Genomic DNA, 26696 nt, shown 5'->3' with positions numbered 1-26696 from the left:
CCGCTGTGCGAAGAGAGGCTGAGGGTAAAGGACCAGGTTAAACCTACCCTGAAGGCTTTTGGCACTGACATAATCCATGCTCCAGCTAACCAGAGCCATAAGCAGTCCCAGGAGCACCAGAAAGATCCAGTCTTCTCCTAATTTCCTTCTTACCACGTGTCCCAGGCGGCGCATACAGTCTGGGAAGAGGGAAAGACAAAAAGAGCAGCTAACCGGTCACTGCTCTGGGCTGTGACTGAGGACAGGAGCAGAGGAGCTGGGCCCCTGGGGTCTTGTCTATCTCTGCACCACATTCACTGGGTTTGCCCATGGGATACCTGAGTTCTTTCTAAGTCTCCTTTCCTGGGGGTGGCTGGGAGGGAGAGGAGGGAGCCAGGCAGGGTGAGAGGAGGCAGAGAGAGATGCCTTTCCCTACTGCTTGGAGGGGGGCTTGGGTGTGGGTGAGGGGAGAGCAGAGAGTGAGCTACAGGCGGTGGGGATGTCCCAGTTCTCCTAATCCCTGCGCCTCCTTCCATTCCAGATCCCTTTATTCCTCAGTCCCCGTCACCTTGACATTTAGAAGAGTGATCCTCATCCTTGCTGTCCAGGCTGTCACTGGAGCCCGTCTTCGGGGGCATCCCCATGCCCTGCTCCTTGTGCGGGGGCTGCTGTTTGTGATGGCCATAAATCTGGACACAGGGGGAATGGAAAACGTCTTTTGTTGGAGTCCGAAGGAATAGACGGAGGGAAGCACCCAGACCCACAGAGGAAACAAACAGCTTTTTAAATTCCTGGGCGTTGAGAGCCTCACGTAGGGTCACTTTGTGGTGGTCCCTGCCCTCAATGCTCCATCTACACACTCCCACTCTGGACGCCTTTACCCCTGTACCCATCCTCACCCCACCTCTGTCCTCATCTTGATGGATGGCAAGGAGGCCAGCTTCCACTCTAAAGTGGAAACACAGGAACTCTGCTAAGACGGGGCATCTGTGTCAATCAGGTGTTTTATGTGTGACCCAGCTTACTGTGTGTCAGCCTCTCCCTACTATCCCAGACCCCCCTTCTCTGCCTGGCCTCCCTCCTAGGAATCCTGACGTGGACCAGCAAGGACAGACTAGCAGGGGACTCTTGGTTTCTCTTTGCCTTGGTGTGTCTGGCCTCTCTTGAGGCCCCTCAGATGCTCTCTCAAGTTCAGAGGAAGCCCACCCGCCTCACCTCCCTGTGCTCATGTGCACAATCAGGAAGCAGTCCTGGTAAGGGACTTCCCATAGCAGGATTACTAGACGCTCACACTACGGGGAGAGGACAGAGCGTCGCCCCTCAGATCTGGGAGCCCTCTGCTCTCATCCCCATGGAGAACACGTGTGTTTGGGGCCGGGGGAGCAAGGGCTCTCACTGCTTTTGGTCTGTCCTCCCCCCCCTTCACTAGCTCCGTCCTCTGGGGCCAGGGGTCAGGCCAGGTCGTGTTGCCGGTTCTGGGAGAGCCTGGGTGGGAGAGATCTGATTTCACAATATGAGCAGCAGAGTTTACGCCCCAGTTCTGGACAGGAGCACACTCTTTGCCCAGCTCTTGGCTGTTCTGTCTTCTGGGATGAGGTGGGTGACTGAGCGAGACAGTGTGTCCCTCCCTGCGCTACCTGGCCCCAGAGAGCAGACACTCCCCCTGTGGCTCAGTGCATGTTCCTCCACCTGCTGTTTCAGCTGTCTGGGGCCCCAGGCTGGTGGAGGCAAGGAAGGGGGTGTGGAGGTGAGGAAGGGGGTGCTGCAGACCAAACCCTGGCTGGGAAACACCTGAGAGAGCCAAATCTGTGCCGGGTGTTTCAGGGCGAGGCACCGCATCAGAGCAGAGCTGGGGGAAGGGAGGGACAGCTCAAGTGTGAGGGGGGTGCTGGGATTCACGGGTGTGTAGGGGTGAGGCTGGGAATGGGAAGGAGAGGTGAAGCAGTGTAGACACAATATCGGTGATTGTTGAAAGCTGGGTAAGGGGCATTTGGGTGTTCATTACATGGGTCTATTTTTTAAGTTTGGAATTTTCCATAATAAAAATGAAACAAAGAAAAACTTAAGTCCAAACCTCTCTTCTTTCAGGCCAGCTCTACTTCTGAAATTAATTTACCATTCTTCTCCATCACGAAGCTTCCTGCTACTTTGTCGCCGCGCCTTGACGGCATTTCACTCACCCCACCGAAGCATGTGGTGACCGGTGAGAGGAGCAGGGCCCTGAGGAGGGGCCTTTCTGTCCAATCCCGTCTGGTGTTGCAAGGCCAGGCCAGGCCCCACCTTCTCCGGGAAGCCCCTCTCCCCGCACTCACCATTCCCATCTCTCCTGACTTTGTGTCCCCACCCCCACTGATTCCCCAGAGGTGCCCTTAGTAACCATCTCCATCTCCGGATGATGCAGACTGCTGCGTGGATCCTCTCGTCCCCCAGTGCTGACATCACCTGCACAGCCACCCCTTGGTTCCCTGCCCTGTCTGCATCCCCTCATCACCCACCCCTCCCCGCCATCTTTAGCTAAAACACGTGCACACACATTTCCTCACGGATCACCTGCTTGTTTATCTGCAGCAACCTCGCAAGCTTTCCTTCATAGTTGTGCCGTCAGTCCCCTTTTCCGTGCTAGATGTCCACAGCCCACCCATCCGGACGCCTGCAGTGAGCTCACTAGGCACGCACACCCCTACCTCCCCGGGGCGGGGCGCCTACAACCTGATGGACTCCTACCTGATCGACCTTCCCACCCGAAAGTTAGGCTGCGGTTCTTCTGCTCATTTTGACCCTGGTGTACCTTTGATCACTGATCTGCAATCCAGTTCGTTTTCTCCACTTAACCCCAGCACCTTTCTTCTGCCTTGTGCAGAAGCGTTTATTTGTGCGCGCACTGCAGAGGGTCAGCAGGGAGAGAGCTGGTGGGGTCTGCGTGGGGGTGAGGGAGTAAGAGGCAGCTTCACACAGAGGTGTGGGCTCCCACGCCAACCACTCTGGGCAGGTTATGTAAGCACGGGCTAGTCAAGCCTGTGTGGCTATGCCTTTCCCCCCTAGGATTCGGGTGTCCTGTTAGTCAGGGTTATATAAAAAAAGGGGATGGGATCTCTATAAACGCACGCTTAGCTAAGCTCAGCCCTTTGAAGGATTTTCGTATTTTGAACACATCACCATGTACTTTTTAAAGTTAACACAACACTTCTCCCGCTTTCACCTGATTCCTCAGTCACCCGCCCCCAGCCGTCACACAACTGTCCCCCGGATTCCACCACCCCCTCCCCCTTGGACTTTACCTGTGTGGGGCGGGTGTTGGGACGGGGGCCTGCGTCCCTCCGGAGCCTGTGCTGAAGGGCCCCATTTTCGGAGGGTAGTCCGTAGCTGGTGCAGTGCTCAAAAGGCATATACTGGTACTGGGGGGCACTACCCCACCAGCTTTGCTCCCCCCCACGTCGCTGGGACTCTGACCGCTCCATGTTCCTTCCCTGGGCCAGGCCTTGGCCTGCTCGCCCCGGGGCCTCCCCCAGTACAGCTCCTTAAGCCCGTCCTCTTGCCTGTCCCCAAGGCGTCTGGGGCAGCATGCCCACCCCCAGCTATTTATAGCCATCTCTCCGTCACATGACCCCCCCCATTGCCACATCTGATCTGCTTGGGGTCGAAGCAGGTGTGAGAGGGGTGCGGGGGAGGGGTTGGGACAAGAACCTGAGGGACAGCCCGCAGGGAATTCCCTCAGTGGGGGCCAGCAGCCCTGTCCCCTCCATAGTCACAAGGAGGCTTCCAGCCCCAAGCCACTGGGCCCCCTATAAACATCGCCCAGACCAGCATGGAGAGGGGCTCTGCACACTCAGACCTGTGTGTTCCCGGGGGCACCGGATCTGCACCCTTAGGGTGTCCTGCCCTCGCTTCCCCGAGGAAAGGTGAGGGGTGGGTGCTGGACGGAGGGATCCGGAGGATAACTCACCTGAGGGAGTAACTGGTGCCTCTCTGCCATCTTTCCCTGTCCAGTTGCTCCCAGCTCAGTATCTTCCCAAGACTGAGTCTTCATCTGTGGGGCCAACTCTCCCATCCCGGCCAGTTTTCAGGTTGCCCCTCCAGCTTTGCTATTTCTATCTGCCAGAGGCCGCTAATAATGCTTTGGCGTCATCACCTTGACGCCACTCTTATTACCCACTGGGTGTGGGAAGCAGGGGTAACAGCCTTGGGTTCTGGCCTTTCTCCCACTTCCCAGACAGATATGTCAGTCACACCAGAAGCCTGGACTCTCGGGGAGGGACGGAGCCTCCATGTAGACTATGGAGCACCTGCCTAGGTCTGTCAGGGCAGGTTAGATAACACGGGAGAAGGAGAAGTGGGTCAGGGGTATGGGGTGGGTCGGGGGCGGGGGGAAGGGAGTGTCTCTCATCATGAGCCCAACAAACAAAAAGGATGACAGGGAAGTTCTCTGCTACTCCTCCTTTTTCGGGTCAATAAATAAGTTTTGGCCAAGGCCCAACTACCCTATCTGGTGTCTTTTTTTTTTTTAAGCCAAGTTTCCTAGGACGTTCCTTCCCCTGTGAACTCCTCACTATAGAAGAAAAGTTACAAACATGAGCCAACGCATAGTTTAGAATTTGTCACCAAGTGGGGTCCGCCCCAGGGTATTCCAAGTTCAGGGACTGCAGGGTACTGACACCAATCACTTGCTCTGCAATTAAACCTTGACCTCGGCTAAATGGCACTGTCCAAAGCAGGGGAGGTGGATGCCATTAAAAGCACGTTTTCTAACACCAACCCTATGAGCTCGAAGGCTTATAATCCACAGCCAATGATTACAAATGTGTGCTGGTGTGAGGGCCTGAAGGCTGACAGATGCCTTCTCTGCAGGCAGAACGTAAGGAAAGAGATCTAATGATTTGGTGTAAGATGAAAGAATAGAGTGCCAAAGTCAAAATAGGTTCTTTGGGGGAGGGGGGAACTTTAGAAACAGAAAACGTCGTCACGCTTGAGAAGGGCTCTCCTGAATGTAGCCAGTTTCTATAGACACTCAATAATCCTGAGAAACAAGTATCTAACACAATTACTGTTTCTTCATGCTTCCTTAGAAAATCAGGACCTGGTTATAGATTCCAGGATTTGAAGGCAGAGAGATCAGTGGAACTGGGAAAATCCACACTCCACCAAGCCAAGTAGAAACACCAGCTTGTGAAGTAGAAAAACCAGATTCTGAAACTGGGAGAGTCAAGGCAACCTACTGCTGCTAACGCTGAGGGCAGGGATTTGTGAGTAACTTGAGTCTGACATCGGAAATTGTTAATATCTCATGGGTTGCCATCTTTAAGAGAACAAGAAAATAAAATGTCAGGGTGCCTGGATGGCTTGGTTGGGGGAGTGTGCACCTCTTGATTTGGGGTTGTAAGGTCAAGCCCCATGCTGACTGTAGAGAGTACTTAACTAAAGTCTTTAAAACGGAGAAAAGAACATGTAAACTATGACCACCCCCTACCCATAGGTACAATGCTTGGGTTCTTATTTGGAAGATGGGTTTCTCGGGAGTTCTGTGAAAAGCTCCACAATCTGGAAACAAATTTATAAGCATGCACGCATTCTAGAAGGTATGTATACTGTGTAAGGAATGAATTATTCTGGGGTTTTGAATATATTTTTTTAAGCTTATTTTTTTGTTTTTGAGAAAGAGACAGTGAGTGGAGCAGGGGCAGAGAGACGGACAGAGAGAATCCCACACAGGCTCTGCACCATCAGTGTAGAGCCTGATGCAGGGCTCAAACCCACGAACCGGGATATCATGACCTGAGCTGAAGTCGGATGCTTAACCAACTGAGCCACCCAGGTGCCCCTTGAAGAGATTTTCTTGGGGTCTATGATACTAAAAAGTAAAACCTATAGGCTTATGGAATTGCTATTTGAAGGGAGGTTGCCAAAAATGACCATATGGGACACATGTGCAGGGGAAAGTGTGTGTTGGAGTACAGGTGGGTGTGAACGAGCCACTGCCTGCCCCCTCACCCAACAGCTTCCCATCAACTGAAGCACGAACTTTCTCTCTGGGTTACACCCTTGTTTTCAGACCTCTTCAAATCCAGCCCCCCAGCCCACTGGACAATGCACCATTACATTGTCTTTAACGGCCTCCAGACATCACTGTCCCTCTGCACATCTAGTCTAGCATCAAACCCATGACCACATGCTTTTGTTTCACCTAGGCAACTGTTAACTCTGCGTCCCCCCCCACCCAACCGCACACACCTTCTAATTGTACTCCCTGGTAGTAGTAGCTTCTCTACTCCCCATTGGACCCTGCCCCCCCCCAGATCTTTACAAATACTTGGTCCCTTCCAAGGCCTGCATGAGGCCTTCCTGATAGCACTGGAGAGGTCTCTTTCCCTTCTGGTTTCTCAAACATGATACGCTTGTTCTCTATTCTCTACCTAAATAGTGCAAAGATGGGATAGTCTCTGGTCTCAGGCTTATTTTCCCAGCCCACTGGGAAAAATCTATAACCCAAAAAAGTGAAGAGGAAAAAAAAAAAATCTCATGCTAGGAAGTCACAGAAGTCATACTGTTAGTTAAGAGCATACATTAAAGCTAACATTTTGTTTCACATCCTGACCTCACTTTAGAAAGGCAGTAACTTAGAGGGTTATGGTAATAAGAGAATGCATGCAAAAAACTTCTAGTGTTTGCCCTCATAGCAAGCACTGAATATGAATGCATATTATTGAACTGAAGCTCATTCTGCCAGAGTTCACAATTCTCAGGCATTTGTAATGCATTAATACTGTGTCACCACACATGATACTTAATCCTCATGGGGACCTTTTAAGGGAGAACACTTTTCATTTTCAGCTAAGGGAAACCGAGGTTCCAGGAGGCTAGGTAACTTAGCCAAGGTCTCCAATACCTCAAAAGGCTGAGCCAGCATTCAAAATCTATTTAATTGTAGACTTCATGGCCTTCAAGCTACGTTTCTTCCCTTTTTTGTGTTATTTGAAGTCTGAGCCTCATTTTCCCCATCTGAGAAAACAAGTGGAAAATGACCAGCTCATGTGCCCGCAGGGAGGGTGGCCTGTGAAGGTGCACGTGTTCCTGTCTCCCTCTTCGGTCCAGGCGCCTGCCCTGCCCTCCCCTAATATCACGACTCTGCTCTCATGGCCCAATTTCCTCTTCCCCCTTAAGAGGAAGCTGGATGGAGGAGAGCTGCAGAGAAGGGCAGCCCCCAGCTCAGGGAGGGGATAATTTTAGCAGAGAATCCCTGGCAGAGGTAAGCAGGGGGGAAGGGAGGGGAGCTGTGAAACTCAACCTGATACTCATTCAAGGGCGGGGCGGGAAGGACATGCAATCCAGGTCAGAAACCTCGCTACTGCGCTGTAATTCCCAAACGTAGCACCCCACAAAGAAGCTCTCCCCTGCTGAAAATGGGTACTTTGCTTACTCCCACTGTTCCAGTAATTTCCTAGCCTCTCTGAAACTTTGTATCCCTTCCTCTCTTGAGGACGGCCCCTTTTCCCTTGGGGTGCAGCCAACCAGGGTCAGCAGGCTTTTCATGCCCTTCCCTGTTGTTCCGCCAACTCCCGCCCTCCCGCTGGTGAGGTGCTTCAGCTCAACTCTTTTTGCTCTTTCCCCTCCATATCCCTCACCACTTCCCCCCAGGTCCCACTGATGCCTCCCACCACGAGGTTCCTGCGGAATCTCTCATCTCTCACTGGGCCCATATGCACTCGCACACTTGCCTCTCCAGGCACACACTTCAGATACACTGCGCCCCAAGGATTTTCTAACTTACAGAGCCCAGTGCTTAGATCTCCTTCATGCTGCCCTGAATTCTCTTAAAATCCGTGTCTGTGCTACAAAGCCTTAAATCCAACTTGGGACCATGTAAATTCTATAATCGTGACCATCCTCCTATTCCAGTCCAATCTCTTTCTCCAGCTTTCATCCCATAATCTACATAATCCAGAAGCAACAATGCTTGCTAATGACTCTTTGGTCTCATCGGACAATAAGAAATCCCAGTGCCACTACATTTTGGGCAGTTGCCTGTGGCCAAGACAACTCAGATGGGCCCACATCTGCGTATGTAATAAAGATCACGCAGCAGAGTAACAAAGGTGCTCGGCTCTGTGTCCAGCTCGTAAGGTGGTGAGGAATGCTGTAAGGGGCTAAGGAAATGAGAATACGTGGGCTTTAGAAGATTATCTGTGGAAACAGAGATGTCGGGCATACATCAGTAATAAATATGAGCGTTTATTTGGCACCTGAAGGCATATAAAATCCCGGCAGTGGGAAGTGGAAAGGTTCTATCACCCGAATACTTCCATATTTCGACCCAAGGGAAGAACTCCGCAACAAGTCTCCAAACCACCTGGCTCACCGAACAGGTATTTATTGAGCACCTGAACTACTACAGGCTGGGCACTGTGCCAGGTACCACAGGAGATAGAGGGCATCTGTCTTCAAGAGCCAACAGTATCAGTGAACAAAACACATGGAAAAATCTAGAGTATAAATACTAAACTTGTGTATATTTTAAAGGGAAATTTTGTCCCAAAACATTTATTGAAGACCTATCCTGTGCCAGGCACTGGGTACATACTGGAGAACAAAAGAGACAAGGTTTCCACCCTCAGGGAGCTTATGACCTAGTTGGGGAGACAGAAATGAAGTGAAGCAAGCAAACACGTAATTATAAATTGTGCTAAGTGCAATGAGGGGATTAAACAGGATACAGTAATAAGGAAACATGGAAGATTATTTAGAGATAGAAAGGTCTTGGGAAGGTGGCATTTAGGCCACGACTTGAGAGGAGTGGAGCTCAGGAGACCCCAGAAGAGTGTCTGCGATGGTCCAGGGCAGGGAAAGAGCTCAGAATGTTTGAGAAACTGAGGAAGGGGCTGGGCTGTCACTTAGAGGGAAATCAGCATTTTGTGAGGTCCAAGCGGGGGGGGGGGGGGGGGGGAGCCCTGCAGGCCAAGGTTAGGAGTTTGGACATTACTTGAGGTGTAACAGAAATTCGAGCAGGAGAGTGACCCGATCAGATTTATAAAGACCCCAAACCAACATCTGCCATATAGAGATTAGATTGGAGGGGGCAAGAATGGAAGTACAAGAGGCCTTGAAGAACAGGGAAGCTTCATATGGCACACATGATAAACAACGCATGTAACAACAGTCTCTCTAAAATGGAGACATATGGCAAGGGAAAAGGCCATATAAAATCAAAAGGGGATTTGATACTGAAACAGAAAGCAGGAACAAACTACTACATGACATCCTTGAGCAGCCAAATGATCCAATTAAGTAGTATTTTTAGACAGATTTGGTGGCAGCCATGAAAGGAAGAGAGGAGAAAAGGGGAGAAACAGGAAGTAGGGAGATAACAACTAGGACGCTTTTTAAAAGGGACATTTCAGAGGAAGAAAAAGTTGATAAGGGGACAGGTTATGGAGTATGAGGAAGCATACCACTCTTATCTGCCTCTGCTAACATTCTCTGCGAGGCTCATTTCAGTAAAAAAGCTGAGAGAGAATAACCGATTAAAAGATCTTTGGAACCTCCCTGGGCAAAGATCAACGAGTTCTAGGTACACGGCATCCAAGCTGTAGCCTCTGCCAAGAGGCTGGGTTCCTTGAGCCTCAAGGAGCCAACAGTGGAGAACACGGGCCTTCCACTGGGTGGCCCCGTGGTGCCGCAAGGGGCACACAGGTCACAACCACACACACACAGTGGCACAGTGTGCGTTTAGTCCCACCTGCCCTCTTGAGGCTAAAGGAAAAATGCCTCTGTTGAATCCAAACTCTCAGGCGGAGAGAAACGGGGTTGGGATATGAAAGAAAGACAAGACAGGAGATGGCCTCTGAAACATCTTAACTAATAAAAACAACTAATAAAAGCAATTACCAAAGTGCTGTCTGTAAAAGCCCTGAGGGCGGGAACCAAACACCAGCAGCGAGGCAACCCACGTGCCCTCTCCCCATCAAGACCCTGTGTTCACAACATCATCCGCCAGGCGCCTCTACAGTAGCCAGACACTCCCGGCAGCCAGGCCAGCCAGAGCCCGCTCTACAGGAAGGGAGCTTCAGCAAGACCGCTGGCCTATGGTCCCTGGCGCTAGAAGACAGGGAGGAGCCGATGAGGGGTGTGGTGTGCCACAAGCCTGGGAGATTCCCAATCCCTGAGGGGGAACAGAAACCGTGCGTCCGAAGAGAAAAGGCCCGGTGGCTTCCGTGCCTCCGGGCCAACAAGGACGGCCTCACGACAAGGACGGCCTCACGTGGGAGGGTGTCCCGGGAACAGGTAGAGGTGCCGGCACAGGGTGCTACAGTACTCAGACATCTCCTTGCACCGGTGGAACTCTGTGCCGGGGGCATAGCCTTCACGCTCCTTGATAAGTGCGTTCACCTGGAAAGACAGGAACCAGTAGTCCAGAGTCTGAGAATCTGGGGTTTGCACGGTCCCGGCACAAGAGGAAGGGTAGGGAGGCTATGAAGGATGGTGTAAGGGAGGACGAGGAGGAAGGGGGAACACCGCGCAGAGGCTACTCACCGTAACAAGCATGTCGGCCACGTGCGTGTCACAAGCCCTCTCAGAGAACACTTGAGTGAGGGCCTCAATGTACCAGGAGCCCCGCTTGGTGTTCCGCATGGCAGCGGTGCCTGCAACCGGGATGGTATTAACCACACTGCGGAGGTCACGGGACGCCTCACGCAGCTGGGTGTCCCAAAGTAGACTTTCGTGGTACCCTGTACCCTCCCCAGTCAGAGAGCCCAGCACGCGAAAGAGCACGTCTAAGAGGGTGCAGCCTCAGACTGTGGCTGGGGGCTCAGGATACCTCTGAGGCAGGCATAGCCGCAGATCATGTCCGAGCGCGTGGGCAGTCGGGTCTTCAGCAACTCCTTGCTGTCATCGCTCTCCTCGCACTCAGAGGACCCCGCGCGGTTCTTTCCGTCTTGCTGGTCAACCCCACGATCTGTTTCATCTGTAGCAACGGCAGACAGGACGGACAAACATGTTATTTCCTTCCATTGCTCTGGGGCCTGCCACAGGCAAGCCAAAGTTCCCTATGGCCTTGACTGGGAAGAGCCATTTCCAGCTGTTGCCTCCGACTTCTGGCTGCTGAAATTAAAAAACAAAACAACAAAACCATTACTCCCATCCCTGCCCCAGCACGCGTCCGTTCCTCGGGGGAGCACCCAGAGGCCTGGCACCACGCTCAAGCATCTGCACATGTGCAAGGTACAGGGTCTGAGCTCCATCCGTGCTGTGTAAGTCACAGAGCGCTGATCAAATACTCCTTGTAAACAGAACTAAAAATCATATGCCCATGATTTACTTGTTCAATTAGCAACGTACCTGCCAGTCACAGTGCTTTTTATTGCAAAACACAAATATTGATAATGCAGCTTTGTATCAAAAAAACAAGTTAATAAATCAATATGATTACATGTAGGCTATGTAAAAACCACCTCAAATCTATGTTATGAAACTGAACATGCTCAGTTTCCAAGGTATTTTGGTATTTTTAATTTCATAAGCCAAACCGTAGCAGGCATCCAAGATCTGAGAGAAATTTATAAGAGGAAAAACTTAAAATTGCGGTAATTTGACTATTTTCTGCTAGATAATTGAAAAAGAACACCATTATTCAATTTTAGCAGTTCCTCAACATACCCTGAGTATATCCAACCTCCTGATGCAGGCCTCCTCTGTGCCCAGACATAGTCTTATTTGGATGTTGCACTTTTATTTTGGAGGAGGGTGGGGTGAGGTCAGTAGCAGAGACAGAGACCGAGGACACCCAGCTCAACACACTTAAGCTAAGAGAGTATGCTCCTTTCCAGTACTTTCTGTTCCATGCAACACTCAAGAGCCTAAAAGGCAAGTGAAGCTTGAAGAACTACGGTGAAATGACCAAAATTCACTGATCCAACAAACAGTTATCGAACAACTGCCATGTGCCAGGTACTGCTTTGCATTAAGCCCTAGGGATGTAGTAAGGAGAGTCTCCTGCCCTTATGGAGCTCACATTCCACTTTGGGAGCCGGTCAACCGGGGAAGGGAGAGTAATTTCACAGACATCAATTACACGAACTAAGTGCAGGAGAAGACAGGTGAGCTCAAATCTTCAAAGGTCATCTCTTGAAGGATTTACTCTGAGAGAGAAGGTTCGGATTACCCTAGGAAAGAGCAATTTCTCCCTATCCAGCTCTGATCCTGTACACAGATCTCTGAATATAGAGGAGAAAATGATCACGAGTGTCTTCATTTCACTTTGCCAGTAATACCTCCTAAAGGAAATAGGCCAAGCTAAATGTGTTCCCTCAAGAAAAAAGAAGCTTCTTTCCTCCCTTGGTGTCTCAGATCTATTAACCAATAAGTGTTATTGCTTCTTCCAATAACACAATATCCCATCTGTTTTCTGTATTATTGCTATTTTTTTAAGGAGATTAATTTTCATCCCTTCATTCAATATTTATTAAGTACTACCATATATCAGGCAGTGCTCTGGGGCTGGGCATCCAGCTGAACAGACACTAAGTTCCTGTCCTCACGTACTCTTTCCTCAGTGCAGTTCCCTAGCACGGTAATCGTCCTGGAAAAGAATTCATCACATTATTTAAGCTACCAACAGCTCCACACAATGATCTGCTGAAGTCCAAAATCTGTTTGACTAAAGATTTATCATCAGTGGCCTACCTTATCTTACTACACACCCACATAGATACCCAGTCTCTAAATCAGATCTGGGCAGACTTCCAGCCCAGCACAACATCTGGGGAAGAGTGGGGGCTGTCCTTTTAGTCCTGGTGTGCTTGTGGTCTTGTATTCCTGTTTCGTCTGGAAGCCCCTATTTACTACTCCACACCTATGCAGATTTTATCATTTTGGGTCCAAATTAAGCCTTACTAAATTAAGTCTCTACCAAATGTGTTCAAACTAAGCCAACTTAAAACGATCTATTCCCTACTGCTTACTCCTTCACACATATGGTTTGCATCTCACTAATTTCACCCTTGCTTGAGGCCTCTGAATTATTCTCAAGCTACTTCACGTACATTTGCTTTCTCTTTCTAGTCATCTGTAGGCTATTTAGAGAGACACCACATTTTTTCTTTTTTTTTAAAGAGGAGCAGTTAGAGAGCCCACACATTTTCTTTTGCCTTTGTGACAGTGCCTAGTGTAGTCACGTTGTAGAACCTTAATAAAATTATCTCCTTTGGTGATATTATGACATTATTAACAGTATTAACCATTTACATCTGTTGAATACACAACAGATAAAAAAAATTATTTGTATGTTAGGACAAAGTGACCTTTAAGCCAAACTATAAGCCCCTTGAGGCCACTAACCATGTAATAATGGTCATGGCTGGCATTTTCTGTGGATTTACTATGAGCCAGGTCCTGTGCTAAGTAAGCCCTTCAAGTGTATGATTCTATTCAATGATCACAACAACCTTACGAAGTAGGTCTGATCATTATCTACATTTTGTATGCAGGAAACTAAGGTGGAGAGAGACATCAAGTAACTTCTCTAACTTGACAGAACTGGTCAGTGGTAAAGTCAAAATGTGACTCCAAAGTTAGAGTTGCCCTCCAGGATGAAGAGTATGCCCGCATGTCTTCGGAGCCTAGTCCTGGAGTCCTGGCTGCAGGCGAGAAAGAAGAGGGATAGAAGTGTCTCAGGGACAAGTAAGAGACAAAGCCCGACCTGGGGCTTCTGCACTGCAACCCTGCCCGGTACAAGGATGATGAAGAGGCAACGATGGAGCGCAGGTGAAAAGACGAGAGGGGAAGAGGGATGCAGGAAGGAAAAGAGGAAGTGAAAGAGAGACAGAAGAGACAGACAGAAGTGCCTCAACTGCAGTGAGTAACAAAAGAAAGCGCAGCAGAGTTAATAGTGCAGAGGTGACAGAGTTCTCACGAAGGAAGGCAAGGCACTGAGAAAGAGTCTTGAGAAGAGGGTATGGTGGTGCACAGAGAGCTGACCAACCTGAGAGCCATGGGCTGCCCAAGTCCCAGCACACCCCATGCATCGGGAGACACTTACAGAGCAAGAGAGGCGGTGGCAGCAGTGAACAGAAGGAGGTGCCCAAGGGATCCGATAGCACCTGAGAGGAGCAAACAGGAAAGTGAGAGCTGGTGGGAGGCTGCCCAGGAGCCACCACCCGGGTGCTGGTCTGCCAGGGCACTCACCTCCACGGCAGGCCTGGATGAAGAACATTTTCGGCTTGTTCTGTAGGTTTGGGCAACTAGCGTTGTCAAAGAGCCGAAAAACCTCTTGAAGCTGCCAGAAAGGAAGGAAAGAGAAGGGAGGTTAAGTAGCCCGCAGGGCCTGCTGAGTCCTGTATTGGCCACAGCAGCCATTACAGGAGAGATGGCTAGGCAGGAGGGGAAGTCACCGAGCTCGGACAGCTGTCGGACACAAGATGACACACACCTGAAGCAGTTTGCCATCCACACCGTAGATGCCTCCCTCCACGCCATGAGAGAGGAGCGCCACTATGCAGGAGTCAGTGACACGGTGGGCAGGTAACTGGGCAAAATTCTGAAGTTTCTCTTGCATTTCCTGCAGGAAAAATACCTTTTGGTTAGTGTCGTTCACTGTAGTCTGCGCCAATATCATCTTTATTTGGTGTCTGAACCCCTGAGCTATTAGAAGACCTGATGCGTTCTATATATTATGTGGCCAACGATAACAGATGTCAGAGACCCTATGAGAGGCTAAAAAAAAGCTATGGACTCATCACAAAAATGCATGACTTCAGACACAGAATTCTGAATATAATTTCACAAAATTCAGACTCACTGAGATACGTTAAGAACTCCTGGACTAAAGCAAGTTACTAATGAAGCTAATCGTGAGATAGTTAACTTTATCCACTCCCCAGTGATCAACCAAATCTTCTAGCAAATGCCCTTGTATAAAAATGACACAAGGAGGACCACCAGGTGAGTTATGAGTGAATCAAATATTTACCCAGCCATAAGGAAATAAGCTGTTCTAAGGGCTAACGGGATCATGACAATAGAGAATACTAGCACTTTTATGCTATTTTCTGTCTGAGATTTTAAGTTCCCAGAAACAATGATGATATCTGTACAAAATGCTCACTTCAGGGAAGAGTGTGCTGTAAAGATAATTAAGCACAGGGCCATGGCTACATACATGGGCTACAGGATCAGACAGACCTAGCTTTGATCCCTGAGTTCATAAATTAGAATCAATTATTTCGTCCCTCAAAGCTCTAATACTCATTTTGTAAGAGGGTAGAGTAAATTTTTTCCAAGCTTGTATGAAGATTAAATGAGATACTGCATAGAAAGGATTTAGAATTATGACTGGCACCTACTGCAAAGATCTGCCATTATTATAATGTGTATATCTTACAAAGAGTAGCGATGTCATTTTCTCAAAGAAACCTACTACTGGTCAACCTTGTAGTCCAACTTAAGAACCTTATTTGTCATGCACCAGGTTGCCACATGGGAGTATCACTACCTTAAACACTTGGCCCATCCAATGGCAAGCTATACAAAATAGTTTAATAATCCAATTTAAACTATTAAATCTAGGTCTCCCTCTACAACTAGAGAAGTCTGAATGGTCCCTCCTATTTGAGATGAGCAGGGAGAAAGCAAGTTCATTTTGACTATGAATTTTAATATAATGAAAATGAATATGCTATCTAGGCACATTAGTTACCATGTACAGACCCAATAAAAAGCACACTTGTATAATATATTTCTTACAAGTTCTGGAAAGTTGTAAGAAAGGCAAAGTCTTGGGTCCTAGCAAACTCCAGGTGATTCTGACATGCTAAAGTTTGAGAACTACTAATCTATTTGTTCAGAATACTTCCGTTTGCAGATAATGGAGACAATTATACAAAAGCCTTTAAAGGCTGCAACTTAAACTGGATATGAAGAACTTGGCTTTATTGAAAAGTATGTTCATTTTCTTGGCAAAGAGAAGCCAGTCATAATATTGCAAATCTTACGGTAATAAAAAGATATCCAAAATTCATTTATTTCTAGAATATATAATCTTAAGAGAATACATGAGTATGAATGTTATTCTTGAGTCGACCATAATAAAATTGTAACATAGAGTAGTTGAAGTTCATTTTGCTGGAAGAAGGCTGTAAAAATGTATGTTTGGCACCTACTCAAGAGCATTTTGAACTTAAGTGAGACTATTAAGTCAGTAAATAGTGGACAACAGAGCCCAAAGTAAAAACACACACACTTAGTAATTGAATTTAATAGTACTAAATGGATAAATGGGGGTTATATCATTTGGGTAAAATTTTCTGAAAGCAGCAAAGCTTAAAATAGGATCTCTAGATTTATTCCTGATAAAATTACAGTACTTCTAAAAATAGCAGAGTTCTTAACCAGAGGTTGGGGGACACAAGAGAATAACCTATAAACCCTCTGAAATGATACGCAAAACTTTACAGCTAGCTGCATTTTCCAGGAATGAGCCATAGCATGTCCTTACATTTTCGAAGCAGTCTGTGACCCAAATGTAAGTTAAAAATCAATACCACATGGCGGGGGGGGGGCGGGGAGGGGGGGGTGCCTGGGTGGCTCAGTCGGTTGAGCGTCTGACTTCGGCTCAGGTCATGATCTCACAGTTCGTGAGTTCGAGCCCCGTGTTGGGCTCTGTGCTGACAGCTCAGAGCCTGGAGTCTGCTTCAGATTCTGTGTCTCCCTCTCTCTCTGCCCCATACCCACTCATGCTCTGTCTCTGTCTTAAAAATAAATAAAACGCTACAGAAAATTTTTAAAAAATAAATACCACGTGGTAAAAGGAAATCTGCCACTTTAAAATGTATCTCATTTCCTTGGGGTGCCTGGGTGGCTCAGTCGGTTGAGCGACCGACTTTGGCTCCGGTCATGATCTCACAGTTTGTGAGTTCGAGCCCCGCGTCAGACTCTGTGCTGACAGCTCAGAGTCTGGAACCTGCTTCTGATTCTGTGTCTCCCTCTCTCTCTGCCCTTCCCCCATTCATGCTCTGTCTCTCTCTGTCTCAGAAATTAATAAACATTAAAAAAAAATTAAAAAAATAAAAATAAAATGTATCTCATTTCCTAATATACGATAACTGTAATTCTAGAACTAGTAGCCTCATGGGAGGTACAGTGACAGAAGACTTTGATGACCAGGAGGAAAACTGAAAACCTCCACGAGCAGTGAGAATACCAGTGTACTGTCCAGCACCGTGTAGTGGAGAGGATTCTCTAAGACTATACTATTTCAAATTTTTAAATGCAATTATTTCTAAAGTCAAAAAGGTATAATAGGGAGAAAAAAAGATCTTAATTTTTTTTGGTTCTCTTTGCTTGCCAAATAATTACATGAGAAAAGAGTTGAGTCTCTTGAGAAGTCCTACCAGGAAGAAAATATTCTGTGCAGATGCCCAAAGAACCAAATTATCACAACCACTGTAACTACCTGGTTTTAACTGTACTGAGAGTTTGATTGGCCACTGTTGGAAACTGACTGTGCAATGTCCTCCTCATGTTTCTGAGTCTCCAGAGCTAAGGACCAGGCTACAGGGAGGGCTATCCCCCAAGGTTTAGTTCTATGCCTTTTGGTCTTCTGACTCTAACCTCCTTCTCAAAGATTTCATATTCTTATCACTTAAAGTATTTCTCCTGCACAGGTAATGCCCAAATGTTTGGTCCTGATTTCTCTGAGACCCTCAAATTCTTACTTAATTTTTCTTTTTCTATATGCAGTCATTTAACCACCGAGCACTAACAGTACAATCATGCCATTACGCTATTTTCCACACACATTCTTTCCCTCTAAGTCTACTATTCTGTCCAGGATCCCAACATCTTGTACTCCCATTATATTAACTCCAAACTGGATTCCCTGCCACTTGTTTCTACTTCACTCTTCCCAATGGTAGCCCGAATCATCACTGTGAATGTATCACCTTTCTGTTAAAAAAATTACTAACGGTTTTGTAAAACAAGGAAGTTCAAGGGCCTGGGATTCTAGTCCCTTTATCTCCAATCTTATTTTTGGCACTTTTTTGCCATGGCACATTTGCTTTACCCATTATTTCCCTAACATCACAGACACATTTCTATCTATAGGCTATTCTCCCTGCCTAGGACCCCTCCCCCACTCCTCTATGCTTCAGGGGCTTCTATCTTTCAAGGCCAGCTCAAGTCTCACACAATCCATTTATCTTTCTGACCACATCTACTGAGGGGATGGTTTCTTTACCTTAACTACTGTAGAAGACTTGTCTACTCTTGCTTGGTCCTTAAGAATATAAGGGAAGTACTTCTTTTTTTGCTGATGTCAAGACTACCTCATTTGAGGTCCTGTGAACTCAAGAATCACATTAAAAAAAAATTTCTAGTAAATTTATAGAAGCAAACATAGTTCTGCCTCAGCCATTGTAAAGTGTTCAAAATTAATTAATATTTATTTATTTTTATTTTTTTAAAAGTCGGCTCCATGGCCAGTGTGGAGCCCACCGTGGGGCTTGAACTCACAACCCTGTGATCTGGACACGAACTGAGATCAAGAGTAGGATGCTTAACCAACTGAGCCACCCATGTGCCTCTGATTAATTTTTAAAGTAAGTTCTATGCCCAACGTGGGGCTTGAACTTACAACACCAAGATCAAGAATCATATGCTTTCCCAACTGAGCCAGCCAGGAGCCCCTAGGACAATGTAACCAGAGAATTAGAATTTAATAGGTACTTGAATCTACATCAGTTTTAGCATAAATGGGAATGGTATTTGTGAAGTGGGTTCATGGGTACACCAAATCTGCTGAATGCCTCTGAAAAACAGTACTATATAGCTGACTTGGTGACTCAGGACTGTTTTTATTTATTTATTTATTTATTTATTTATTTATTTAGTTAGTTAGTTAGTTAGTTTATTTTGAGAGACAAAGAACAAGCTGGGGAGGGGCAGAGAGAGGGGGAGACAGAGGATCGGAAGTGGGCTCAGTGCTGACAGCAGAGCCTGATGTGGGGCTCGAACTCACAAACCATGAGATCATGGCCTGAGCCAAAGTCAGATGCTTAACTGAGTCACCCAGGCACCCCAGCACTGTATTTTTAATTATCAAGCATATAAAATCCCTTATCAACTGCATACAATTTGGAAAACTATGACATAATAACTTCCTAGTAAAAGGAATGGCTAGAGGGGCACCTGGATGGCTCAGTCGGTTAAGCATCTGACCCTTGATTTTGGCTCAGGTCATGATCTCATGGTTCATGAGTTCGAACACCTCCTTGGGCTCTGTGCTGAACAGCATGGAGCCTGCTTGGGATTCTTTCTCTCCCCTCTGTTCCTCCCCTACATGTGCATGTGCTCTCTCTCTCTCAGAATATTTAAAAAAGAAAAAAAAAAAAGGCTAGACCAAAAGCTCTAGAGAAACATAAATAAACATTCATTTTGTTAAGTGGCCTTCTAAGTGGTCTCTTGGTAGGAATTATGGCTGATTTCCTACCCTCATTCCCTTCACGCTCAGTAGACCTCTTAGGAAAGCATATAACCTACTTGATCAAGAGTCACAGCCTCTACTGACTGAGCCAGCTAGGTGCCCCGAGCATATAACCTACTTGAATATCACTTGATTACTACAGAAGCTGTTCCAGCCATGGCTTTGAAGCATGGATGGGTTTACTTCTCTGCATGGGCTATTATTGCAAAGGTGGTGAAAAGAGCAGGTAAATAACAACACTCAGGTATCTACTGTTGAAACTGGCCTTACCAAAAGTACAGCATGTATGCAATCATTCTCATAGAAGATAGCTGAGAAACAGAAATGAAGACCACAGACAATGCTGAAGACAAAACAAAGATTTCCTATCTCAACAAGTCAAAGTGAATTTCCTAGAAACTTTGATTTTAACACTGATGTTCCCAAAAGCAAATTTGAGAAAGTACTATTATTCTGGAATCAAAATGAAGAATTAGGGGTGGAGAGATGGGTTAAATAGGTGATGGGGATTAAGGAGTGCACTTGTCATGATGAGCACAGGGTGATGTATGAAGTATTGAATTACTATATTGTATACATGCAACTAACATAACACTGTATGTTAACTAACTGGAATTAAAATAAAAACTTAAAAAGAGCAAAAGGATGGAAATGGGAAAAAAAATGAAGATTAATATCTATTTACCAATAGGCTATCATCAATTCCAGAAGAGAAATACCTAAAGGTAACTAAGTCAGCAGTATGGCTCAGTAATTGGGGTTAACAGGGAAACAGGGAATAGCACACAATGAAAATGCTTGCGATTTGTAGGAATCTAGTCCGGAAGTAATCTACTCTAAGATCTGTCTTGTGGTCACACAACTGGTAAGGGTAAGGAATTTTTCCATGTTAATTCATGGAAACTGCCAAGGACAGTTCTAGCAAACTTTCACTTGCAAGAATTTTATCTGCCAAAGTAATCTTTTCAACAATAACTGGACTTGTAAGCAACAATATTAACCAAGAAGTAAATGTCCTGTGTCATCATGGCTTAGAAGTATCTTTCCTGATTGGCTGGGAGAATCTCAGTGTCTCCTCACATCCTGAGTGACTGCAAACCAAGTTTCTGAACACGGAAGAGTAAGAACCCAAACTGGGACTGGTATTGCTCAGGAGAGCACAGGGACCCTAAGCTTAACACTGGAGCTGCTGGCTGGCCTGAATTCTTTTTTTTTTTTTTTTTTTTTAAACTAGCTTGCAAGGCAAGACACAGAACAGAATGAGTAAAAAGGTACAAAGGAAAATAGAACTTGAGGGGCACCTGGGTGGCTCAGTCAGTTTAGTGTCTGACTTCGGCTCAGGTCACGATCTCACGGCTCGTGAGTTTGAGACCTGCACTGGGTTCTGTGCTGACAGCTCAGAGCCTGGAGCCTGCTTTGGATTCTATGTCTCCCTCTCTCTCAAAAATAAACATTAAAAAAAATTAAAAAAAAAACCCAAAAACAACAAAAAACCCACCATAATTTGAGTAACACCTGAGTAACATCTATCCAGCAGGAAGAAGAGCAGTGAATGTTCCTGGCCCCAAAGTGTTGCCCAGCCCTCCAATGCACACATTAGATGTACCTGTGCAGTCTGGTCAAGTAGAACATGGACTTTGTAGCCTAAGAGCTTGAAAAGGGTGACCAGAGTGCTGTGGTCCACATCCCCTCCAGAGCGAAATTCCAGGTCTTTCTCTCCAGTGAAGTGTACATTGCTCAGCACCAGTGCCAGGCCACGAGGCCGAGACTGCAACCTATAGGCCTGGGGCAGGATGGGGGTGTGGGGGAGGCCAATTAGAGCTTCTTATGGACACAAACTATGTCTCCCCAACTAAAAAATCCGACACATTTCAAGAAAACAAAGCCATCCTATTTTCGTTAACCCCACCAGGTCAATACAGAGAAATGCCCAGAGAAGATAACCAATCAGTAATGCCTTTCTGACTAATAAAGCAGGAAGGAGATATATACACAATCTAAGTTCAGATGCCTAGGAAGGGTCTCCCATTTCCCAACTCTTCCTCTTGCATTCTGCATGACTCACCAGCTGGTAGTGTGTCTGATAAAACTCGGGAGTGCAAGGCTTCACCTGAAGGCAAGGAGGACCATCTCCATTGTCTAGGGAGTGTTCCACAGCATCTGTGGCACAGAGAGCCAAAAACACTAGTGTACAATCTGTGTCAATCCTAGTACTTCATTGTAACTTAAGGCACCCTGTTGAACTGGGGTTTTAATAATTAGCGATTCTGCTCGCTCCCCAAAACTGTCAAATCTAGGAGGGCAGAGACCCTATGTGCTTTTGCTCACTGCTGGATTACCCTCCCACATGCCGTACTGAATGGGGTATCTGATAAAAGCCTTGTTCTAATCAATAGGCTACTCACTCAGCAGGCTAGTGGCCCAAAATGTAGTCTTTGCTCATTCTAAAGTAGCGGCTTTAAGGAGCCAGGCCACTCGGGTAGGAATTTCCTACCTATACCTGAGCTAAGGGCTAAATACTGTGGAAAAATCATCTGTGATGGAAGGAAGCAGGCCCAACCAATACCCCATCTAAACTTTCCTGCTAGTCCCTAACAAATTCACTGAGGAAACTGTTCCCAGTATGAATATAAATAGGAATCGTGCTAGGGCAAAGTCAGATACCAGTCAAGAAACAAGTCAATCTGTGGGACGTGTTATGCCATCGATTCTCACCTGGAGACAGGCGGAGTTGCTTGTGAGGGGGACAGGACTCACACATCGGGAAGGGGAGACTCCAGTCATTGTCACAGCTCAACTGTAAGAAACCAGGACCCATCATACCAGGTCTTAAGGAGATGATCCAGTCTGAATAAAACCATCATCTAGTCTCCCCAGCCCCATCTCAAAAATTCCTTTCCCACCAAACGAATCCTTCTCAACACACCACATGTCTAGGGCTCCATACCGGTGGGACTGCATGCTGAAGATCAGAGAGGGTAGTGAGCAACAGATCCTCCAGATGACCCTGCTTGGTCTCCCTCAGGGCCACACAGAAGGCATTAAAAGCCTGGGGACCCCTCTTGGGCAGCAAGTTGAGAAGTTCCACATTTTGGCTGAAACTGCCCACTTTGGCCTAAGATAAAAAAAAAACAAAAAACCATGAAATCATATTTACTTATCCAGCTATAATTTTCTCTCTCCAGACAACCTTCCTAGTAATCTCAAGAATCCTTTTACAGGAAAAATACATGTATGGGGGGAAGTCTTTCCTATTATTCTTAAATTATATGTCTTTTCTGTTTAAGGCTTTAGGGTAGAAGGGCATTTTCATTTCCTTAGTAAGGCTCTACATCCTTGCCATACTTTGTCATACTCCCACGACCAATTTATTTATTTGGCGTTTCTCTTTTGCTTCCAAATACCTGAATGTGCTCCCTCATTTCCAAGGTGATGATGTCCTTCTCTAGGAGGTGTTCTAACAGTTCACTCAGCAAAAGTTGTTTGGCCAGTACCACTCGGTTCTTTTTTAGTGCTTCCTGATGGTCAGGATGCATGCCACACACTCCCAGTATCCTACAGATTTAAGGCAGAGGGAAAGGCTGTCAGGTATAAGATTTGGCACAGAAGAGTAGAATGGAACAGCTGTGGGTAGACAGAACACAAAGAATGGGACTGCAATAACCAATATTAAGCATATTTTACTGAATCTGGTTAAAATCAAAGCAGTATTCAGCAGTAACACACTGGTCATAAAGAAATAACATATAATTTTTTATGGAGTATGTTAAACTGAGACCATCCTCTGAGATGAATTAGTCTGTCTAGGGGAGGAAAATACCTATCTTGAAAAAATGATACACACAGAAGCACACATATATTTATGAGAAGAAATATTCCTCTGACACACCAATTTCAATTAAGAGATTATTCCAGGGGGCCTGGGTGGCTCAGCTGGTTAAGTGTCCGACTTTGGTGGCTCAGGTCATGATCTCGCGGTTTGTGGGTTGGAGCCCCGCATCGGGTTCTGGGCTGACAGCTTTGAGCCTGGAGCCTGCTTCCCCACTCTGTGTGTCTGTCTGTCTCTCTCTCTGCCCCTCCCCCACTCGTGCTCTGTCCCTCTCTCTCAAAAATAAAGACATTAAAAAAATTAAAAAAAAAATTAAAAGATTACTCCAGAAAACCTTTTGCATTATTTATCTAGGCTGCTATAAATGATATGTTTAAAATGATCCGGGTGAGGAATAAAATAATTTAATACAATGGCAAAAGTTCAAGCCAATCGCTGGCTTTAACACGAAATAAATGAGATAGGTGTACACACACGCACGTACTCTCTATCCCACTTATACCTATGGTTTTTAAAACTTAAGTTCCTGTGACAAAATGATGCTAGAAATAAGAACTGGGTAAGTACAAAGTATGACAGAAAGTCACAGTAAATACAGATGACAAACAGAATCAACATAACTTGAGATCACTTTAAAGAGTTAAAACATAAAGGCTAAATTCTTTTGGTAATTTAACAGAGATGGCTATTTCAAGGATTCTTGGTTTTGCTATTGGTTTGGAAAGAGACCAGCTTCTGTTTATGAATTTTAAAATTCCCATTTCCAATATATATCATCTCTGTGCCTAGTTTACATAAACCCAGAGCTCACCAGCCTGCTTAGTTCCCAAGAAGATGACAACAGTAAGGGTCTGACGGCGGGAAAGGGATGAGATAACAGCTTCAGTTTATAACTTTAAAGCCTATTTAAAGATACATACTGATTTCAAAGATATTAAAATGTGGGGGAGGGGGGATGAGGAATTTGCATCTTAGAATCAGTTAAATACCATGCATTTATAGGATGCACTTGGCTTAACTTCAGGTTAGAGATATATAGAGGAAGGAAAAGCAGAGTCCTGGAAGAGCTGAGAGACCCAAGAGGAGGATGGCATGTGGACCTTAAGGCAGAGGAAGTGGTCAGCAAAACATTCCCAAGATTGGAAGCAGCCAACTTCGGTTAAGTTTAGGGTTTGGGACAGTGATGTTTGAAACTCCATTTAAGCTTCGGGTTTCTGTTTATTAGAAATACTCCCATGACCCCAAACCTTCAGTAGAAACCTGCTACAATAGATCTGGAGAAATCAAAAACCTTATTTAAGAAATCACCTTAGGGGCGCCTGGCTGGCTCAGTCGGCAGAGTGAGCAACTCTTGATCCCGGGTTTGTGAGTTTGAGCCCCACGTTGGGTGCAGAGATTAGTTTAAAAAAAAAAAAAAAAGTGGGGCACCTGGATGGCTCAGTTGGTTAAGTGTCTGACTCTTGATATTGGCCCAGGTCATGATCTCAGAGTCAGCTGTGGAATTGAGCCCCGTGTCTGGCTCAGCCGGCAGTGTGGAGCCTGCTTGGGATTCTCTCCCTGCCCTTCCTGTGCTCTCTCTCTTGAAATAAATAAACTTTAAAAAAATTAAAATAAAAAAATCTTTAGGGTGACTGAGTGACTCAGTTGAGTGTCTGACTCTTGATTTCGGGTTGGGTCATGATCCCAGGGTCATGGGATCAAGCCCTGCATGGGGCTTTGTGCTGAGCGTGGAGCCTGCTTGAGATGCTCTCTCTCCCTCTGCCCCTCTCCCCTGCTTGTGCTTGTTCTCTCTTAAATAATAAATTAATTAATGAGTGAATAAATAGACATCTAAAAAATACATATATAAAAGAATCACCTTAGAAAACACCAAGCCAGTAACAATGATGGCGTATATGAAACTCTGGTAAAAATAAATGTTATCAGGCCAACTGCAAGACAACATCACAGCTGGAGATGCTGGGTATTTCCTTAAGATACCTATCATTGGTGAAGCAGGTTTCCTCAAGTTTCTTCCCTTAGTTTACCAGCAGCATTTCAAACTTTCTCCTCCCTTGGTTTCCCTGATACTTTCTCTCCAGTCCCTCTCTCCGCCAACTGTTCCTGTTCCTTCACAAGATCTGTAGCCTGCCCTTGAATGTTGACATTCCATTAGGAACCCCCTCAAAGAGCCTCTCCCTATTCAATCTCACCCATACTCACAATTCACTAACTGACTCACAATTCTTAACTCTTTCAAGTTCTAGACTTAAGTTGTCAATTAGGTTTAATCAGAAGCATTATCCATTCTCCACACACCTGCTGCTTTCTGCATTCCACTTTAGGCCAAAGTCTCAATTGTGGACTTTCCCAAAGTAATCATAATCATCTAGAACTCCAGGCCACAGATGGAAGGGGAGGAGGAAAAGGAGAAGAGGACACAAAAGGAATTCCTAAGTCTGGATTCTGTGTTTTTCTGCAGGTTCTGGCTCCAAAGCCCGAAGTTAATCTTCTGGGTCTGGACCACGAGGCATTAAAATGTTATCCAGGGTGATGCCTGCCATGAAATGATATAACTGGGGCAGAGGCGGAGACACACTGGGAGTCTCGGAACCACCTCGTCCTTTCAAAGTACTCAACCCCTAAAGCCCGTGTCGACTGCTTTGAAAACCTGATCACTGTACCCAAAGCAATACGTATCATGATACAATCAATCCAAATCAAATGCACATCAGGGAGAACTGCGAGGTCTGCAGATGTCATCCGCTTTTAAGGGGGCAAAGTTCCTCATACAGGAGTAGAGGGAAAGAAAGGATGGAGAATCTTTAAGAGAAGCCGAGATTCGGCAGTACCGGAGAGCTCCTCATGTCCAGAGACCCCTGGGGTTGGTCAAAGCAGGCTGGGGCAGTCGGCTCACGAGGGACAGGGCCGAGAGGAAGCCCGCCGCTCGCGCGCCCCTCGGGGACTCGCCTGGCCTCCCACCCTTGGCTGCACGGGTGGACACTGCTGCTTCCAGGGGCTCCGAGGGGAGGAGGCGCCAGGGCCACGATCCGTATTCCCTTCCCTGGGCCCAACTAAGGAGCTGTGCGACCCTCCCTCACTCACCTGCGCCCTCTGTCAGCGGCCATTACCTCCTTTCGGTGCAGACAGGGCCGGGAGGCCGCGCTCGGTGCCGCCATTTACCGCTTTTCCCGGGCTGCGCGCGTACCGCCCACATCCAAACAAACGGAAAACCCTCACGCCCTCAGCATCCCTCCCCCGGTGGCCGGCGCACACTGCGCCTGCGCGCTGCTTCTTCTAGCTCCACCCCCACGCGAGAGCTGCCCCGCCTCTGCCGTCGCCAGTGCGTGCGCAGGCACAGAGCCCTCGCGCTAGAAGCGCCGTCCAATGGGGTGAGAGAGCGCTCTTGGCGGAAAGGGAAGGGGCGGGGGGAGGCGAGGA

The 26696-nt window shown here is 46.8% G+C and overlaps 2 protein-coding genes and 1 pseudogene across 4 annotated transcripts in view; 1 reads left to right on the top strand and 2 right to left on the bottom strand.

Moving 5' to 3' along the window:
- CLCN1 (chloride voltage-gated channel 1) overlaps positions 1–3499 on the bottom strand; it is a 33391-nt gene extending 29892 nt beyond the window's left edge. Inside the window, exons 1-3 of the mRNA XM_047096271.1 lie at positions 3258–3499; positions 548–668; positions 48–179 (exon numbers count right to left, since the gene is read on the bottom strand). Of these exons, the coding sequence (XP_046952227.1) occupies positions 48–179; positions 548–668; positions 3258–3437 (433 nt within the window). The 5' untranslated portion in view covers positions 3438–3499. The remainder of the gene's footprint in view (positions 1–47; positions 180–547; positions 669–3257) is intronic.
- LOC124523493 (olfactory receptor 2F1-like) overlaps positions 1–26696 on the top strand; it is a 335826-nt pseudogene that overhangs the window by 153611 nt on the left and 155519 nt on the right.
- On the bottom strand, positions 8183–26497 carry CASP2 (caspase 2). 3 transcript variants are annotated; one of them, XM_047096274.1, is made up of 11 exons: positions 26361–26497; positions 22852–23002; positions 22395–22562; positions 22163–22244; positions 21513–21607; positions 21054–21230; positions 14396–14524; positions 14152–14242; positions 10787–10933; positions 10501–10610; positions 8183–10356 (listed from the first exon to the last, which is right to left on the bottom strand). In XM_047096274.1, the coding sequence occupies exons 1-11, from the start codon at positions 26432–26434 to the stop codon at positions 10225–10227; spliced, it is 1356 nt and encodes a 451-aa protein (XP_046952230.1). In that variant the 5' UTR covers positions 26435–26497; the 3' UTR covers positions 8183–10224. The 3 variants fall into 3 exon arrangements, with proteins under 3 accessions (XP_046952230.1, XP_046952231.1, XP_046952232.1); XM_047096275.1 differs by lacking the exon at positions 21054–21230; XM_047096276.1 differs by lacking the exons at positions 8183–10356; positions 10501–10610; positions 10787–10933 and adding an exon at positions 14002–14066.

The sequence above is a fragment of the Lynx rufus genome, unplaced genomic scaffold, assembly GCF_022079265.1.
Source record: "Lynx rufus isolate CCGP_SWC_20201006 ecotype Redwood Valley unplaced genomic scaffold, mLynRuf1.p SCAF_4, whole genome shotgun sequence".
NCBI lineage: Eukaryota > Metazoa > Chordata > Mammalia > Carnivora > Felidae > Lynx > Lynx rufus.
Note: the sequence above shows the minus strand (reverse complement) of the source record. Positions and strands in the feature narration are given on the sequence as shown.

Coding starts and splice junctions, on each gene's coding strand:
- CASP2 (XM_047096274.1), bottom strand. CDS start 26,434: ATGGCGGCACCGAGCGCGGCCTCCCGGCCCTGTCTGCACCGAAAGGAG. Junction 22,563..22,851: donor AAATGAGGGAGCACATTCAG/GTATTTGGAAGC, acceptor TTTTTATCTTAG/GCCAAAGTGGGCAGTTTCAG. Junction 10,357..10,500: donor TGGCCGACATGCTTGTTACG/GTGAGTAGCCTC, acceptor CTGTCTTTCCAG/GTGAACGCACTTATCAAGGA.